The sequence below is a fragment of the Hyperolius riggenbachi genome, chromosome 5, assembly GCF_040937935.1.
Source record: "Hyperolius riggenbachi isolate aHypRig1 chromosome 5, aHypRig1.pri, whole genome shotgun sequence".
NCBI classification, from domain to species: Eukaryota; Metazoa; Chordata; class Amphibia; order Anura; family Hyperoliidae; genus Hyperolius; species Hyperolius riggenbachi.
Genome location: NC_090650.1, coordinates 422,904,725 through 422,924,473, shown reverse-complemented (window position 1 = coordinate 422,924,473; position 19,749 = coordinate 422,904,725). Strand labels below are relative to the sequence as shown.

The following is a 19,749-nucleotide window of genomic DNA, read 5'->3' as shown; positions in this document are numbered from 1 at the left end:
GAAACCGGCACACTGGTGGAGTAGGTGGTGTCCGGCAATGGAGGAATTGCTAAAGGCTGCCACCTGTATAACCCTAGCTATGAAAAGAGAAGGGTGAAAAGCATGCACTGAAATGCTCATAGGCTTGAAGGAGTGTTTATTTATCTTTGTATGTGTCAGAGTGGTGCAACTAAAGATTTTTAATTAAAAAAAATGTTTGGTTTGGGTCCGCTTTAAGGAAATGATAACCATATACAAAACCTGTAGCCTTTAACATCCAAATGGTTTGACTGATCAGTGCAATCACCGATAAGAATCCTCACTTTATCAGCAGTAATAACATGCTGAGACCTGTAGTTCCACAGAAGCAGGGTTCTCTAGAGTCTAGACTCCTATCAGCCAGGATCCCCATCCAAGCAAGCTGCAGGAGTCCTCTGTAGCACACTTAGCCATCTGACTGCCATTAACCCTTCCAGCTGGCTGGACAGCAGCTCCACTATAGCTTCAAGCCATGAGCCCCCCCTCCTCCTGCCAGCCTATAGAGAGGGGAGGGGGGATTGTACTTCATTCACATCTTCAGAGCCGCTTGCAGCTTGTGTGGCTGCTGAATGTGCTGCCTGTCTGTGAGTGTTATTGTAGTGATGTGCTCCAGTCCCTCCTCTGCTCCCTCCTCCTCCATCCCCCTGGATCTCCGGGACTCTCCCAGTCTCAGGCACCCAGGAAGAAGGAGCAGCAGCAGTGATCATCAGTGATAGCTGCTGGTGGACCAGGATGGTGGACCTCTCCCTAGGCAGCTGCCTGCCTGCCTCCCCCTGCTTCTGAGCATCATCAGCTGTGTCTGCAACAACTGGGGGGCCACCCAGGGGGGGTGTGCAGAAGACATCATGTACTGATTGCCTGGATCCCTCGCCCCCTCACAGCCAGATCCATCCTCATCCAGCACAGCATCAGCATCTGACCGCACATTGCATGGCAGCATCAACAAAAATATGCTAATAGGCTCCAGTCTGGGAGGTGATGGTCCCTGGTGCTGCTGGAGGGCTACAATGGGCCACTCCCTAACCTGAACTGGGGGACCCATCAGGAGGAGGCAGAGGGGAGGGATGATGCTGCTGGTGATGATGATGGACTGTGGATGGATGCTGATGCTGCAGGAGGAGGACATCATGTGAGGTTGTGTCTGTGGGGTGGGTGAGTCAGATCATGGCATTGGCCTCTTCCAGGCTTCCCCCAGCTGTACAGGAAGATGGGGCTGAAGAGCCAGCCGCACTCAGAGGGCCAGCCTAGGCATGGGAAGGAGGAGGAGAAGAAGAAGGGGTCGCTGGGGGGAGTAGGGGACCTGGAGCCCAGCACCCTCAGCTCAGGGCTGGACAAGGATGGCACTCTGCTGCTGGTGGGACCTGGTAAGGAGGACATCAAGCGTAACCCCCAGGGGATCGGGCTGCTGGCCAAGACCCCCCTGACCTGCAGCCGGCCGGTCAAGAGGAACAACCACAAGTACAGGAGGGTCCAAACTTTGATCTACGATGCCCTGGAGAGACCCAGAGGTTGGGCACTGCTCTACCATGCCTTTGTGTGAGTACCAAGCTGGTCCCCCGACCAGTTCACTCCAGATTACTCTGCTGACTGTATTGATCTATAGGTTGTATAGAGGCTGCTGTGTACTGTATTGTGTATGAAGTGTCTGTCTACCTATCTGATAACTTATCAGTGTCACTGTTGTTTATATACCTATGTAATAATTTATGCAATATAATCTCCCACTCAGTATAACTTATATCTGTCTGTCTGCGCGCATCATTCAATAATATGGACTGCGTTTATATACCTAACCAACGCCATCTATGTAATAACATATGCAATAAACACTATCCCTCAACCTCACTGCAACTTATCTCTATCTATCTATCTATCTATCTATCTATCGACATCTGCTGTCTGTATACCTCACTATGTAATAATAAGGTATGCAATATACTCTATCCCTCGACCTCACTACAACTTATCTCATATCCATCCAGCTTATCATCTATCATTTATCTGTCTATTGACATCTGCTGTCTGTATACCTTACTATGTAATAAGGTATGCAATATACTCTATCTCTCAACCCCACTACAGTACAACTTATCTCATATCCATCCAGCTTATCATCTATCTATTGACATTTGCTGTCTCTATGCCTCACTATTTATGTAATAATGTTTGCAATGTACTAATCTATCTCTCGACATCACTATCTAATAATCTATCCATACTCCTCGATATCTGTTTCCCAAAATCTACCTCACTGTCTATTACTATTCTATTACGATTAATATCTATCACTCAACCTCACATCCTGGTAACTTATCAATATCTACCTACCTAATGACGTATCAATATCTACTGTATTTATATACCTGAAGCTGCTGTGTACTGCACTGTGTATGAAGTGTCTGTCTACCTGCGTAATAACTTTTCAATATCTACTGCGTTTATATACCTATGCAATATAATCTCGCACTCACTATAATGTATATCGGTCTGTCTCAACGCATCATTCAATAATATAGAGTGCGTTTATCTACCTGGCCAACGCCATCTATGTAATAACTTATGCCATATACTCTATCCCTCAACCTCACTACAACGTATCTCTATCTAACTTGCTGTCTCTATAACGCACTTATAACGTTTGCGATATACTATCTTTCATTATCACTGTGTAATAACCGGTCTATACTCATCAATATCTGTCGAGTCTATAATCTACCTCACCATCTATTAGCGATAGCTATCTCTACATCTCACATTCTAGTAACTATCAATATCTACCTACCTAATAACGTATCAATATCTACTGCGTTTATATACCTGACTATGTAATTTATGCTATATAATCTCGCACTCAGTATAACTTATATCTGTCTCAACTCACCATTCAATAATATGTACTGCGTTTATCTACCTGACCAATGTAATAACCTATGTAATAAGGTATTCAATATACTCCATACCACAACCTCAGTACAACTTATCTCCATCAATCGATCAATCTATCGATTTATCTATCAACATCTGCTGTCTCTATGCCTCATTATCTGTGTAATAACGTATGCAATATACTCTAACTCTATCCATCAACCTTATACAACTTTATCTATCTATCTATCTATCTATCTATCTATCTATCTATCTATCTATCTATCTATCGACATCTGCTGTCTCTATACCTCACTATCTATGTAATAACGTTTGCTATATACTAATCTATCTCTCGACATCACTATCTAATACCTGTATATATGGTAGACTCATGGGGCCTGATTGACAAAGCGGTGCAAAGTGTTTGCATGCCTGTGAAAAGCCCTTTATCACGCCTAAACTCAGTTTAGGCGTGATAAAATGAAACTCGCGCGAAATCCCGCGCGCAATTGCACGGTGCAGTGCGCGCGATGTGCCCATTAAACCCTATGGGTGCTGCGCACGGAATTGCGTGATAGCGCAAGACTTTGCGCGCGATAAAGAGCACAAAGCGGTGCTAACTCAGCGGTGCAAAGGTTATCACGCCTAAAGTCTGTTAGGCGTGATAAATGAGTTATCACCTCTTTGTGAATCAGGCCCATAGACTACAAAAAATGTGGTAAAATTGTATTAACCACTTGCCGACCAGGGCTTTCTGCACTGATCGGTGCTGCGTGGGCTCTACAGCCCGCAGCACCGATCAGGAGTGCAGCAGGGCGATCAGACTACCCCCCTTTTTTTCCCCACTAGGGGGATGTCCTGCTGGGGGGGTCTGATCGCCGCCGGCTGCAGTTGCTTAGCGGGGGGGGGGGGCTCTTCAAAGTCCCCCTCCGCATCGCTTTCCGCCGTCTCTCCCGCTCCCTCCCTCTCCCTTCCCCTGTGAGCTGCGCAGGACGGAGTTCCGTCCTGCGCATTGAAGGATAGGCTTCAGCCTATCATATGCCGGCGATCCCCGGCCAATCAGAGGCCGGGGATCGCCGATCTGCCTTACAGCGCTGCTGCGCAGCAGCGCCGTATGATGTAAACAGCGGGGATTTCTTCCCCGCCTGTTCACATTTTGCCGGCGAGCCGCGATCGGCGGCTCTCCGGCTGTTCACGGAGACACCCTCCGTGAACTGACATGGAAAGGCCGCTCGATCGAGCGGCCGTTTCCATGGTAACCCGCAGACGACCAGTTTACGCCAATCGGCGTTAGCTGGTCGTCAAGAGGTTAAGATTGTACTTCCAGATTGTGTAGTGTATGGTAGACCTTATAGACTACAAAATGTGCTGAAATTGTATTAAGAATGTACTTCCAGATTGTGTAGTGTATGGAAGTGTATGGTAGACCTTATAGACTACACAAATGTGATAACATTCTATACAAATTGGACAGTCCGATTGCGTGGTCACCGTTAACTTTTTTTTTTATCTTCCCTCATCCACCAACTTTTCACTATAGGTAACCATACATGTAGTGACTTGGCGGACGCTCAACCATCCGATTCGATTATTATAACTGAATCGGATGAAAATCGTTGCCGCCAAGTGCATAACCGACAATGCGACCAATGTCCTTACTGGTGCTCAGAGCAAGCTATACATTACCTGTCTGCGGCCTCATCTGTTGCAGTAGTAGTGATAATTCTATGGGGCTGTCACAGTGATCACGGCGCGGTGTAGCGGGTCCCACCGTGGCGATGCAGGAGGTGCCGTACGTCATATGCAGTGGTGCTCATCCGGATTCCGGATATCCGAACTACCCAGATAATCCAAACTTTTTCCACTATCCGAACTTTGAATAGCAATTCGGATATTTTTTTAAAATCCGAATTGATTATCCGAGCAAACTTGGATTTCCCATCTGAAATCCGAAATCCGAGCGGATATTTAGTTCAGATATCCGAGCAGAAGCCAAAATCACCTTCAATGGCAAAAATCCATTTCGAAGGGAGAGAGAGAGACCTCTGAACAGGTTTTTTTTGCCATTTTCCGGTGTTCTATCCGGATATCTGAATCCGGGCGTATACTGAGGTCGGATATCCGATTCGGATCCGCATTGGAAAATTTTAAACTCGGATATCTGACTCGGATCGGATATCTGGGTATCCGGATCCGAATTAGATCCAGATAGTGAAAAGTGGTATCCAAGCAGCACTAGGGGAACCCGGGAGTGAGGCATACTTTAATTGGGATGTATGCCTCACTGTGTGATCGCAATGCAGCGGTAATGTGCGATGTAACCTTTAGGGGGCGTTGCAATACGATTGCAGAAGCATCGCACCACAAAGGACATTTCAAGTATGGGAGGAGCCTAAAAGATAACGCCACTGCATCCAGTTCACAAAATGCCACTGGCCAACGATTTTGTGCTTTAAGGCACTTACCATATGAATAAGTGGGAATGAGCTGTTAAATTATGTATAGATGCTAGATTGCTGCCACCTGAAGTGATTATCAGTCGTTGTTTTGGGTGACCGTTTAGGAACGATTGTTGTGCAAAGACGCTGCTCAGCTCCTGGCCTGTTTTGTTCTATGGAGAGAGAAGAGGAGAGAACAAGAACAAGCAGTTGTCGTCCCACTGGCCAATTGTTAGTAAGGTTGGGTGATCTCTGAATGACGTGAAGTGATACCTGTACGTCGGTTAGATTTCCATTGAAGCAATCGAGAACAATAGTGACAGAAATCTAATGCATAGAATAGTTATAGTTATTTGAGTTGTGTGGGGAGTATGCGTGAATTTGGCGCTGGTGGATTCAGCACAAGCATGGGGTGTAGGGCACAGAACTCCTGATACTCTCATGTGCCACCTGTTGGAAGTTTTTGTCATTGTCTCTGTGCTTTTGCCTTTTTTTTCTACTTAAAGAGAACCCGGGGTGTTTTTTTGCCCCCCCACCGCCATGCTAATATTTGTCGCTATCTCTGAGGTAAACATGTCGGAGAGGGATTCCCTGTTCAAAACGCCAACCAGGGGTGTTCCTGCAGGGTTTCCAGAGCTGCCATTGGGCAGCTCTCCCTGGCCGCACCCCCTGACGGTCCCCGCCTACCTGCATGCTGTGAATGAGCGAATGAATCTCTCCTTCCAGCGTCGTGACCCAGAGGTCACGAGAGTGAAAGTAGGCAAGTGAGGCCCATGGGAGTTAGAGGCTTCCTGATCCGCTCAGCCCTCCGGATCAGGTAGCCTAGTTTTCGTTTTTTTTATTTCATGAGCCCCACCTTGGGCTCTCTTTAAAGTGGACTTGAACTTGCACAGGACGGAAGGAAACATAGATAAATGTAACTGTACTTCCCCACAAGCAAGAGGGATATGAATGTTTCCTTTTAAAGTGACACCCATGCTTACCTAGAAATAAAAAACACATATATAAGTAGATAAATACTACTTCTACTTACATAACAGATGTATTGTGCTATCCACATAATTATTCCTGTGAATTTTATAAAGGAAAAGCAGAAAATCCTATTCTAGGCAGTGGCCATCTTGCCAAGCTAATGCTGACATCCTATCCTCCCTGACTCTTGTTTCCCCCCTCCCTTCTCTTGCTCATTGTGTATTCATTAGCTGCCCTCCTCCCAGAGTCTTCAGACACTCACACTGAGGTGTATACTAACAACTGCACTGTCTTTTTTTTTTTTATTTATTTACACATCCAATCACTGAGGGCCCGTTTCCACTATAGCGTTACGAAATCGCCGGCGAATCACCACAGGCAAATCGCATGCGGGTGCGATTCCGCATGCGTTTTTTGCCGCGATTTTGCATAGGTAAGGCTGTATGCGATTTTAACCATGTCACTGCCTGTGTGAATTAACATGGGTACCTATGCGAAATCGCGGCAAAAAACGCATGGGGAAAACGCATGCGATTTCCCTATTAAATACATTGCGTGCGATTCGCCTGCATTCCACACGCAGGCGAATTCTGAGGCCCCTACCCTGCAGATTTTTTCTGCACAGAAAAACGTGCGGGGAAACGCACAAGTGGAAACAGTCCCATCCACTTGTACTGACTGTGCGAATCCACATGCGTTGCCCGCATGCGGATTCGCGATAGTGGAAACGGGCCCTGAGTCACCTCAGCCTTGCTTGTAAACACAAGTAATCAGAGGGTGTATCTGATAAGCAGCTAGGCAGGGAAATACATGGAAGAGGAGGAATATATTATAGATAAAAAGAACTCCCAGCATTCAACTTTTTGGCACTGTTTAGCACTAGGGCCAGTGCTCCTAAAGTATGTGATAACTCCAAACCATAACAGCAGAAAAAGTTTTGCAAGTTTTGAATGCAGGATTAGCATCTTTATCACTTAATACACTCAGACCAGTTGCTGTTGAAATTTGATTTTTATGGTTACAATACCGCTTTAAACAATACCAGGTCCTAACAGACCTGCTAATCTAGGTGGCTGCAGTAGTGGCTGAATCGCACACCTGAAACAAGCATGCAGCTAATCCAGTCTGACTTCAGTCAGAGCACCTGATCTGCATGCTTGTTCAGGGGCTGTGACTAAAAGAATTAGAGACACAGGATCAGCAGGCAATTCAGGCAACTGGTATTATTTTAAAAGGAAAAATCCATATCCTTCTCAGTTTAGGTTCCCTTTAAAGAGACACTTAAAGGGGAACTGAAGAGAGAGGTATATGGAGGCTGTCATGTTTATTTCCTTTTAATCAATACCAGTTGCCTGGCAGCCCTGCTGGTCTATTTCTCTGCAGTAGTATCTGAATAAAACCAGAAACAAGCATGCAGCTAGTCTTGTCAGATCAGACTTATAAGTCTGAACCACTGAAACACCTGATCTGGCTAATAGTATTAGAGGCAGAGGATCAGCAGGGCTGCCAGGCAACTGGTATTGCTTAAAAGGAAATAAACATGACAGACTCCATATACCTCTCTCTTCAGTTCCCCTTTAAAGAGAACCTGAGGGGACAACGCTCCTCTTCGTTCACAAGAGTGCTCATGCTGCAACCACACGAGTATGGCTGCGTCTGCACATTAGTGAGGTGTATTGTTTGGGGCACAACTCCGTGGAACACTAAAAGTCGCAATATGTTACAGTTACCCTGAGAGAAAATGTCAAAATGGAATGAAGGTTATTTTTATTGCGGTGGGCAATGGACACAGCTTAACACAACTGCTTGGTTGCTCTTGTACAGTAAGTTAATAAGTACTAATAAAAAAAGGAGGCGTCCGGCACTGTTTGTACCATTAACTACAAAGATGAAATGTCACATGCTAAGTGTACATTCAAAGTACATTGTTGGAGGAGCAGGTGGTGGTGGGTGCAAGGCACTGACTCTACCTGACGGCGTTTCGCTAAAATGGAGCTTCCTCCGAGGCAAAAGCATAAAGCAGCATACATTCACTCCCAGGATAGACAGTTTACTACTTTGGTAGTATAATGCAGCTACTTAAAGTGAACCTTAAGCCAGAAAACAAAAATGAGTTTTACTCACCTGGGGCTTCTACCAGCCCCCTGCAGCAGTCCTGTGCCCTCGCAGTCACTCACTAATCCTCTGGTCCCCCGCTTCCAGCTAGTTTTGTTTTTGCCGACAGGCCCGTCAGGACTGGCCACGCGTAGCTTTTTCCCGACAGTAATTAGCGCTATTGCGCACCGCAACGCGTACAAAAATACGCGTTGCCGCATATCTATGCGTGCGTAATACGGCAACGCGTATTTTTGTGCGCATTACGGACCGCAATAGCGCTAATTACCATTGGGAATGCGGGAAAAGCTACGCGTGGCCGGTCCTGACGGGCCTGTCGGCAAAAACGAAACTAGCTGGCAGCGTGGTACCAGAGGATTAGCGAGTGGCTGCGAGAGCACAGGAATGCTGCAGGGGGCTGGTAGAAGCCCCAGGTGAGTAAAACTCATTTTTGTTTTCTGGCTTAAAGGGGAACTGAAGAGAGAGGTATATGGAGGCTGTCATGTTTATTTCATTTTAAGCAATACCAGTTGCCTGGCAGCCCTGCTGATCCTCTGCCTCTAATACTATTAGCCATAGCCCCTGAACAAGCATGCAGCAGATCAGGTGTTTCAGTGGTTCAGACTTATAAGTCTGATCTGACAAGACTAGCTGCATGCTTGTTTCTAGTTTTAATCAGATACTACTGCAGAGAAATAGACCAGCAGGGCTGCCAGGCAACTGGTATTGATTAAAAGGAAATAAACATGACAGCCTCCATATACCTCTCTCTTCAGTTCCCCTTTAAGCTGTGTCCCTTCACGTCCTGCTTACTTGTCTTTGTTTATAGGTAGAATTCATTCCTAATGACATTTTTTTCCCAGGTGCTGAGGTCACTGAGAGTAGCTGCGTTAAAACAGAGATGGATTAAAGGACACCTCCAGGGTAAAAAAACAAGATCTACTTACCTGGGGCTTCCTCCAGCCCCTGGCAGCCTGTCTGTCCCTCGCCACAGCTCCGCTCCCTGCCAGTGTCCTGGGTCCTCTCCATTGCAGATGTCTTCTAAGCCGGCGCGTGGCCGGGAGCGTTCTGTCCAGGCTCACGCAGGCTCAGAAGATGCCAACCTGGTGAGCTCGGCATCTGCAATGGAGGGGACCCCATTTTTTTTAGTTTGTTTGTTTGTTTTTTACCTCGTACCTGTGGGATTGTCACCATAAAAATCAAATTTTAACAGCAACTGGTCTGAGTGTATTAAGTGATAAAGATGCTAATCCTGCATTCAAAACTTTCAAAACTTTTTCTGCTGTTATGATTTGGAGTTATCACATACCATAAGAGCACTAGCCCTTTAATTGCCATTGCCAAACAGTTGCATACTAGGGGTTATTTTATCTATAATATATTCCTCTTCTTCCCTTTATTTCCCTCTACTTCTAATGACATAAAAGTCAGTGCACTTCCTAGTATAGACCTCAGTGGGAGTGTCTGAAGACTCTGGGAGGAGGGCGGGTAACCAATACACAATTAACAAGAGGAGAAAAGTACAGTGAGGGAGAAAATGATGTCACAAGGTCAAAGGTAACCAAGATGGAAACTGCCTAGAATAGGATTCTCTGCTTTTCACAGGAATCAGAACGTGGACAGTGCAATACATCTTGTTTCCGTTATTTTGTTTTAGGCTGGGAACACACTTGGCAGTGCGTGAAAGGTCGCGTTTTCTGTCCTGTGCAATTTTACTACGTTTTCATTGTGTTTTGTTTGTTTTTTTTGCCGCACATGAGTTTTTCTTGTGTTTTAATTCGTTTGCAGTTTAGATATACAAAATGCGTTTTGTGCAAATCACTAGGAAGTGAATAGGAAACAGAAATACATCATCGAACTTGTGTTTTTTTATTTTTTTTATTTTTTTTTATTTTTTAGAAAACCTGTAAGGACAAAAAGTTCCCCTGGGAGTACTCACCTCGGGTGGGGGAAGCCTCCGGATCCTATCGAGGCTTTCCCTGTGTCCCACGGCGGTCTCGCTCTGGCCCTACAAACAGCGGGGATGTAAATATTTACCTTCCCGGCTCCAGCGCAGGTGCAGTATCGGCTCTCCGCGCGAAGATAGGTGGAAATAGCCAATTGCTGTCGGTCTGCTCTACTGCGCAGGTGCAAGTCTCCTGCGCCTGCATGGTAGAGCGGACCCGATGGAGATCGGCTGTTTCTTCCTATCTTCGTGTTGAGAGCCGCAACAGCGCCCCCGCTGGAGCCAGGGAAGGTAAATAAATCAGCGCTTGTCAGGCTTGTCGAGCCTGAATTGACGGAGACTTCGGGGGAACCAGCGCTGGACTGCCTGCAGCTACAGGGGAGGGGGAAGCCTCATTGTAACCCCGAGGCTTCCCCCTACCGAGGTGAGTACCCCCCAGGAGAACTTTTTTTTTTGGTTACAGGCTTTCTTTAAAACGCATGCAAAACGCAATAGAACGCAATGCCTCTGCATCACCACTGACTTTCATTAGGTGCGTGTTAGTTTTTGAAAAATATGCAACAAAACCAGCATTTTGAAAAACGCACATTACAAAGCGTTAGTATATGCGTTTTTACATGCTGCTTATTGACTTACAATAATGTGCTTTTTCGCTGCGTTTTCCGCAACACTAGCTTTCTGCTTAGTGGGTTGAGTTCCCTGCCTTCCACATTTTGTACTCTGTTGGCAATGACCATCTCAGCCTGGTATATAGAGGTCTAGTAAAAATCAGAAACATTTATGATCGCCCAAACGTGATTGGGTCGTGCCGGACATTGAGTTTGGCACATAGAATTGCTCAGAGAAGGAATAAGAAATAATGTGTCCATCTAAAAATGGCGCAGGGAGAAAAATGGCGCACCGTTCTGCCGATAAATGTATCATAAAATGCTATTTACCGAAAATACATTAAAACGGTAAATAGCGTTTTATGATACATTTATTTCAGCACGGTACGCCATTAAAGCATGCAGGGGGCTGCTAGTATAATAACAACAACAACAACAACTAACATTTGTAAAGCGCTTTTCTCCCGTGGGACTCAAAGCGCATAAGCATGGCTCCGACCATTGTGGTACAGAGGAAGACTTTTATAAATCTGGAAATGCCAGGCTAAACAGGTGGCTTTTCAGTCTGGATTTGAATAGCTCCAGGGATGGTTCTGTCTTTACTGGGTGTGGCAGGGAGTTCCAAAGAGTAGGGGCAGCATGACAGAAGGCTCTATCCCCAGATTTTTTTGAGGTGCACTCTGGGAGTGACCAAGTTTATAGAACTTGCTGATCTGAGGTTTAGTATAGGCAGCGGGGGTTGGGGGAGAGAGGCAGCGGGACACTGGAGGGCATAGGCATCGGGGGAGGATGTGCGTATTATGCATACGTTACCTTGTCCCGGGCCGGCGCTCGCTCCTTCACTTCCTAGTTTGTTTGCTGTAGTCCAGCAGCCGGCCAATCACCATGCGGAGACTGAAACCACATGGTGATTGGCCGGCTGCAGGACTACAGCAAACGAAGGGAAGGAGCGATCGGCGGCCCGGGACAAGGTAATGTATGCATATTGCACACATCTTCGTCCGCTGACTATGCCCTCCAGTGTCCGCTGCCTCTCTCCCCCCGACCCCTCTGTCCTCTGAAATTTTTAAGCTTTATAACGCTATTTAGCGTTATAAGTGTAAGGCACACTGCCTGCGCCATTTTTTAACACTTATAACGCTAAATAGCGTTATATAATGTAAGTCTATGCAGCGCCATTTCTAACCCCCTGGCGCTGTGCGCCATTTTTAACTGTCCCGAGAAAGAATAGCTAATACAACAAGCATAAACAGAAATAACAGGAGTGACGGCAGGAAACAAGTACTAACACAATGTTATGCTAGAGTTAGACAGTCGATCCAATGGCCAGAGGTGGGAGGGCATGAAGAGAGTTAAACAGGTTGACAGCAGAGGGGGAAAAGAAATTCCTATGGGCTTGATTCACAAAAGAGTGCTAACTGTTGGCACGGCCGTTTTCGCGCAAATTTTCGCATTGTGTGCGATCGCGAATTTTCGCGTGAAATGATAACGGTTTTGCGCGCAAACGCGAATTTGCGCGCGCAATCAATATCGTTTTCGCACAAAAATTTGCGTTTGCGCGCAAAAGCGTTATCGTTTCGCGCAAAAATTCGCAATCGCGCGCAATGCGAAAGTTCACGCAAAAACGCCCGTGCTAACAGTTAGCACTCTCTTGTGAATCAAGCCCTATGACTCGAATTTCTAGTGGAAATGGTCCTAAACCTGCAGCCTGATGGGAGGCGAACGAAGAAGCAGTGTTCAGGGTGTGAGGGGTCGTTGGCGATCCTCAGTGCTCTGGAGCGCAGTCTGGCGTTTGGGAGGAGGTCGAGTCACATCCATCTTATGTCCAGGAGAGTTTTCTCTTACAATCCATGGGGTTGTAGCTTGCAATGTATAGGATTGTAGGGAAGTCTAGTGATCTGTAAAGGAGTACATGAAATAAAATTTGCTACCAGTAGAGATGAAATTCAGCTTCCCATTTATTTATCTTATTTACATTAATCTGCCGTCACTGGAAATAATGCAGGCTGCAGAGCTCAGATTAGAAAACTCGATGATTAATCAACTGTTACTCGGTTAATTAATGAAGGTGCTGGTTAATTAATCTTCCGCGTCCAAGTCTCCTTAGCCTCGTGCAAAGATCTGGTGCTGCGTCTTCTGATTGTGGATCCTGTAGATCAAAACTCTTGTGGTGAAGTCAAAGTATTTCCTGTCTCTAGTGGTCAGTTTTGAACTTGATGCTAACATGCGGATTATTCATTTTATGCATGCAGAGTATGTTAACCACTTGAGGACCGTAGGCTTACACCCCCCTAGTGACCAGGCTATTTTTTTTTACAATTTAGGCCACTGCAGTTTTAAGACCTCGCTGCAGGGCCTTACAACTCAGCACTCAAGTGATTCCCTGCCCCCTTTTCTGCCCACCAACAGAAAGCTTTCTGTTTGTGGTAGAGTGGCCACTTGCAGAACCCCAAAAAGGAGGACATCACACCCTGAAAAGGAGGACATCGTACCGAGGACAGTGGCGCACAATAGTCCACATGGTGGAGGGCTGGCCCACCACAAAATGCAATGAGATTGGCAGCAGATTTCAGATTTCCACACAAATGCTATGAGATTGGCACCAGATTTCCCCACAAATGCTATGAGATTGGCACCAGATTTCCCCACAAATGCAATGAGATTGGCAGCAGATTTCCCCACAAATGCAATGAGATTGGCAGCAGATTTCCCCACAAATGCTATGAGATTGGCACCAGATTTCCCCACAAATGCAATGAGATTGGCAGCAGATTTCCCCACAAATGCTATGAGATTGACACCAGATTTCCCCACAAATGCAATTAGATTGGCAGCAGATTGCCCCACAAATGCAATGAGATTGGCAGCAGATTGCCCCACAAATGCAATGAGATTGGCAGCAGATTGCCCCACAAATGCAATGAGATTGGCAGCAGATTGCCCCACAAATGCAATGAGATTGGCAGCAGATTGCCAAACAAATGCAATGAGATTGGCAGCAGATGTCCCCACAATGCAATGAAGTTCAGACAGGAAACTGTCAGGACCATGGTCATGACATCACACTGTGGGAGGGGTTTCACCACAATATCGGCAATACAGACCCCCCCTGATGATCTGTTCGAAAAAAGGTAAAGCTTTCTCGTGGAAAACGGGTATTGGCTACTGAGTGGAGTGAAGTTTAAACCTTGGTTAAAGTTCCTCTGTAAAGAGAACCTGAGAGGAAACAAACAAACAAACAAAAAAAAAAATCATACATACCTGGAGGCCTCTAGCCCCCTTTGGCCTGATTTCTCCCTCGGCACTGTCCTCCGCCTCCTGGGTCCTCTGTAAGGGCGCTAAGTAACTTTGGGAGTCACTGTTCATGCGCAGCTCCCCTGTCGCACTCCCACGGCCAGGAGAGTTCTGCTTCTGCGCAGTAGTATTGCGCAGGTGCACACCGCTCCCGGCGATGGGATCACAGAGGGGCACGTGGCCGCACTGCGAATGTGCCAATTGGCCGACCTTGCTGTGAGCCCTTACGGAGGACCCAAGCGGTGGAGGATGGCCCTCAGGGAGCGATCAGGCTGAAAGGGGCTGGAGGAAGTCCAGGTGTGTATGATTTTTTGTTTGTTTGTTTGTTTCATCTCAGGTACACCTTAAAGAGGAACTCCACTGAAAATAATGTAATTAAAAAAAAGTACTTCATTTTTACAATAATTATGTATAAATGATTTAGGCCCAGTGCACACCGAACGGTTTTTGGAGCGATCCGCCGGCCGCATCCGCCTGGAAAAATGCTTGGCTAATGTATTGCAATGGGATGGTGCACACCGGCGGTTTGAGGTTTTTGCCAAGCCGCAAACGCGCCTCCTGCTGCGCGTTTGCGGTTTGCTAAAAAACCTCAAACCGCCGGTGTGCACCACACATTGAAATACAATAGCCAAGCGTTTTCACTGGCTGATGCGGCTGTGGATCGCATACAAAATCCGCTTGGTGTGCACCCGGCCAAATATCTGCTCTCTGCTCCCAAAACCGCTAGCGTTTTGACGATCTGCTAGCGGTTTTGGTGTGCACTGGGCCTTAGTCAGTGTTTGCACATTGTAAAATCATTTAAATCCCTGATTTACATTCTGACATTTATTACATGGTGACATTTTTACTGTTGGCAGGTGATGTAGCTGCTGCATGCTTTTTTGGCAGTTGGAAACAGCTGTAAACAGCTATTTCCCACAATGCAACAAGGTTCACAGACAGGAAACTTCCAGGAGTACCACGGTCCTCAGAGTTTCTTGTGGGAGGGGTTTCACCACAATATCAGTCATACAGCGCCCCCTGGTGGTCTGTTTGTGAAAAGGAATAGATTTCTCATGTAATAGGGGGTATCAGCTACTGATTGGGATAAAGTTCTAGTAGTTTTTTCGGGTGCATGACCTGGGAAGCTAAGCCTCATCCCAAACGATATCCAAGAAGAAGAAAGGTTGGTCACTATGTTTTTTGTGCCTTTTAATGTCCATAATAGGAATACCTTCATATGCAAAATCTTGACCTCTGATCATCTGTTTATGAGGTATGAAGCGATGTTTACATTGTGAGGGGAGGGGGAGTGTCTTTGATTATGAGGGGTGTGTTTTTTTTTTTATTATGTCACTAGGTATATATGTTTGGTGCATCTTTGTAATATTGTTTGTCTGCACTGTTCTGATGAAGGGGACCCTCCGTGGCCCCGAAACAATTGTTAACCGTAGTGTTGACATGTGATTGATTAAATTTCGCTTATTGAGAAGCTGGTATGCTGACCAACCTTTCTACTTCTAGTGTTTCTCTTTAAGTCTAGTGCCAAGTCAGTGTGAGAGGATTTTAATTCACCTTTTTCTATAGGAAACTGGAGCTCTCAGAGGAATCTCACTCAAACATCGGGAATACATACACATTTTATGACACCGATACTGTTCTGATTGTGATTTGAACTAAGGACACCAGCGCTGCAAGGCGACAGTGCTAACCACTTCAGTGTTGCACTGCCCATGTAGATATTATACCCAGTTGCTTATTTATTATTATTGCTCTATACAGAGTCAGGCAGGGGTCACACTTGTTGGCTTTCGTACGCGTTTTCTGCACAGAAAAACTGACTTCAACTGAGAACTCATGTTAATCAATGAGCTTGGTCACACTTTAATGCAGATTTCGCATGCAGAAAAAAAACTGTCATCTTGCGCAATTTGTCAGTTTTCTCTATAAATTACATTAGCTGTTGTAAGGTAGAGGTCACACTTGTCTTTCAGTTTTCTGAAAAGTGTAGAAACTGAAAGACAAGTGTGACCCCTGCCTCAGTGTTTTCCATGGCATTGGTCTATACGTTGAATCTCAGGTTGTATATGTGTGCCTGTGGTCATGTGACCGGCCCAGCAGCCTCAGCGCGGTCTGTGAGTGATCTCATCCTACGGCGGGGTCTGTAGGCCCTGTGGGGAATTGGCGTTGGTAGCCGGAGGGGCTGGGGGCGAGCGTGCTGTGTGGATACATGCCTGGGATGACATATGTGTGCTGCTCTCTTTCTGTAACAGAGGGAGTCTGAGGATGAGCCAGTGGCTGCGTGTGATTGGCTGCCCCCCCCCCCTCCTCCCATCCTCCTCCTGCGTGTCTGGAGTGAGAAGAGAGATGAGAGCCCAGCATCACCTGTTACCATGGCAACCCTGCAAGGTGTTATGCTGAGATTCTATTCAGGTTATAATTAGCAGCTAACTACTATGTAAATATATCAGCTGGGCCTCTATCTATCTATCTATCTATCTATCTATCTATCTATCTATCTATCTATCTATTGTTTGCACTATGCACATGATCTCAGATGAGCTCTCTCTGATGGTTTTTAGGTCAATCACAAGTATATCTTATCAGACTCTTAGGGTACGTACAGACATACGATAACGATCGTTCGTTCTGAACGAAGAACGATGTTAAAGGAGGTATCGGCCGATGATCGTTTGAAGAAAGGCTACTTTGAACATCGTTCGTGTACGAATGATCTTGGAACGAGCGTTGCGTGCGCAACATGATTTATAAACTGATTTCAAACACAAGTGTCAAAAAGAACTGTTTGAGCATGTGCAAAGCTTTGAGAATGAACGATCAACGACCGATCGTTGTACAGACATTACTTTTTGAACGATGGTCATTGGAAAAGATCTAGCAGAATGGATCGTTCTTTACCAACGACATATTTCGTTGGTCGGTCGTTTTAATGATCGTTCATGCACTTTTTACGAACGATCGTCGGGCAATGCCGTCGGTAACGATCGTTTTAAACGACTATAGTAGCATGTCTGTACGCACCCTTAATGGTTACTATACAGTGGCATGATGGGCAGCTGGCTGTTGGACTTGCTGTTAGACTTGCTGTTTTCCCTGTCAGTGGACACCCCTGATATAAACACATGTAGTGTAGGGTAACGTGCCACAGGATGGGTGCAGCTGTTTGCTTTTTCCGTTTCATATATTGCCTGCTTTATATCTCTGTGCTGTTATCCCATTATCTCTACTGTTTTCTCTCTACTATCCTTTATTCCTTTATTAGTTTCTGCAGTCTTCTCGCCATTTCGTATCTGCTCTCTCCCTACTTCTGTTTGTTGACAATTAATTTCTACATTTCATTTCTCTCTTCTTTCTCTCATTGCTTTGTGTTTCCTCTCTCCTCTCTTTTATGTCTGTATGCTCTCCTCCCCTCTATTTCATCTCTTCCCTCCTCTTTCATGTCTGTATGCTCTCTCCTCCCTCTATTTCATCTCTTCCCTCCTCTTTCATGTCTGTATGCTCTCTCCTCCCTCTATTTCATCTCTTCCCTCCTCTTTCATGTCTGTATGCTCTCTCCTCCCTCTATTTCATCTCTTCCCTCCTCTTTCATGTCTGTATGCTCTCTCCTCCCTCTATTTCATCTCTTCCCTCCTCTTTCATGTCTGTATGCTCTCTCCTCCCTCTATTTCATCTCTTCCCTCCTCTTTCATGTCTGTATGCTCTCTCCTCCCTCTATTTCATCTCTTCCCTCCTCTTTCATGTCTGTATGCTCTCTCCTCCCTCTATTTCATCTCTTCCCTCCTCTTTCATGTCTGTATGATCTCTCCTCCCTCTATTTCATCTCTTCCCTCCTCTTTCATGTCTGTATGATCTCTCCTCCCTCTATTTCATCTCTTCCCTCCTCTTTCATGTCTGTATGATCTCTCCTCCCTCTATTTCATCTCTTCCCTCCTCTTTCATGTCTGTATGATCTCTCCTTCCTCTGTCATCTCTTCCCTCCTCTTTTATGCCTGTATGCTCTCCTTCCTCTATTTCATCTCTTCCCTCCTCTTCTATGTCTGTGTGCTCTCCTCCCTCTATTTCATCTCTTCTATACTCTCTTTTATGTCTGTATGCTCTCCTCCCTCTATTTCATCTCTTCTATGCTCTCTTTTATGTCTGTATGCTCCCCTCCCTGTATTTCGTATCTTCCCTCCTCTCTTTTTATGTCTGTAAGCTCTGCTCCCACTACATATCTCCTCTTGGTTCTCAGTAACTTATGGCCCATACCCACGGGCTACAATTGTCGCCGCAACACGCGGCGCGCGCGTGTTGCGGCGACAGGTCGCCTGTGAGTATGGGCCGTCGCACGAGCGCGCACCCCGAACTGTCGCCCCGCCGCTGATGTCGGCAGGTGATTGAAAGTTTCAATCGCCTGGCGACAGTCGCCGCCGCACCTCCGCCACAACTGTCACTAGTCCGCGTGAGTACGCGGACTAGTGACAGCAACCTCCATTGAGAATGCGGAGCTTCCGGCGGGGGGAGGAGGAACGTCGGCGACAGCTTCCGTCGCGCCGCTGGTCCCTCTTCCGCGTGTGTACGCGGAGGGACCTGGCGAGAAGCTGTTGCCGGCCTGTCACCCACACGCTCACGTGTGCTGGCGACAGGCAACTTTTGCTGCCCGTGAGTATGGGCCATAAAACTGGAGAATGTCAGTAGATGAAGACAAAGCCTAGTCAGAGGAAGCGCTGTTGTGTGAAATGACCGCCCGGCTCCCACCAGTGCCCACACCCACTGTTTAGCCTCTCTTCAAGCACGATATGTGGATTTTGTATGTGGCTGGCGGTGATACTGGTCTGGCTTGCTGGCCCTTCCTGCATGCCTTTGACCACTCAGCCCAGCTCCAGCACTCACGTGGGCACCCAGCACCACACCTACATGCAGAGTGTGCCCCGGCGGTCACCGTGTCTCACTCATCCACTGGCTCCACTGATGTGTCCTTCCATCCTCCGCTCCAGCCGGCTGCTCTATTCTCTCCTGATCTCCTGCACCTCGTGAAATCACGTGAGTGCGGAAAAACCAAGAAGTAGTGCAGCCGGCTGGTACTGTGCCTAGTGGGACCCGGGACACATTGCAGGAGCCTGTAGGTAGGCTGCGCATAGAGATAGCGGTACAGGTCCTAACATTTGGGGCACAGCAGGAGGAGATTTTGGGGAAATTACCCAAATCTTCTGCCTTGATGACCTGCCTGGAATCAACCGCCACGGACTAGAAAGAAAAAAAGAGCGCTGCCAGGCCAGGAGGTATCACAGAGTAGTAAACATGCTGTGTAGGCCGGGGATCAGATGTAGAGCTTATTCCCTCTGCTATATAACACGTTGTTTCTGTAACACAATAGTGGGATATCAGCTGATATTAGATTTACTATAGTCTGCATCCAGGGACTCTACTGTTATCATGTTTCCACTACCGCGATTCGTTTTTTTTACATGAACCGGAACGGGCGGAGGAGCGATTATTGCCGCGATCTTGCTATGCCCTGCAGTGCATAGCA

General features: G+C 46.5%; 1 protein-coding gene across 2 annotated transcripts in view; it reads left to right on the top strand.

The window, feature by feature from the left end:
* The first annotated feature begins 697 nt into the window (after positions 1-697).
* KCNQ3 (potassium voltage-gated channel subfamily Q member 3) overlaps positions 698-19,749 on the top strand; it is a 333,527-nt gene continuing 314,475 nt past the window's right edge. For both annotated transcript variants that reach the window (XM_068238036.1, XM_068238035.1), the window contains exon 1: positions 698-1,554. In XM_068238036.1, the coding sequence (XP_068094137.1) occupies positions 1,226-1,554 (329 nt within the window). In that variant the 5' untranslated portion in view covers positions 698-1,225. The remainder of the gene's footprint in view (positions 1,555-19,749) is intronic.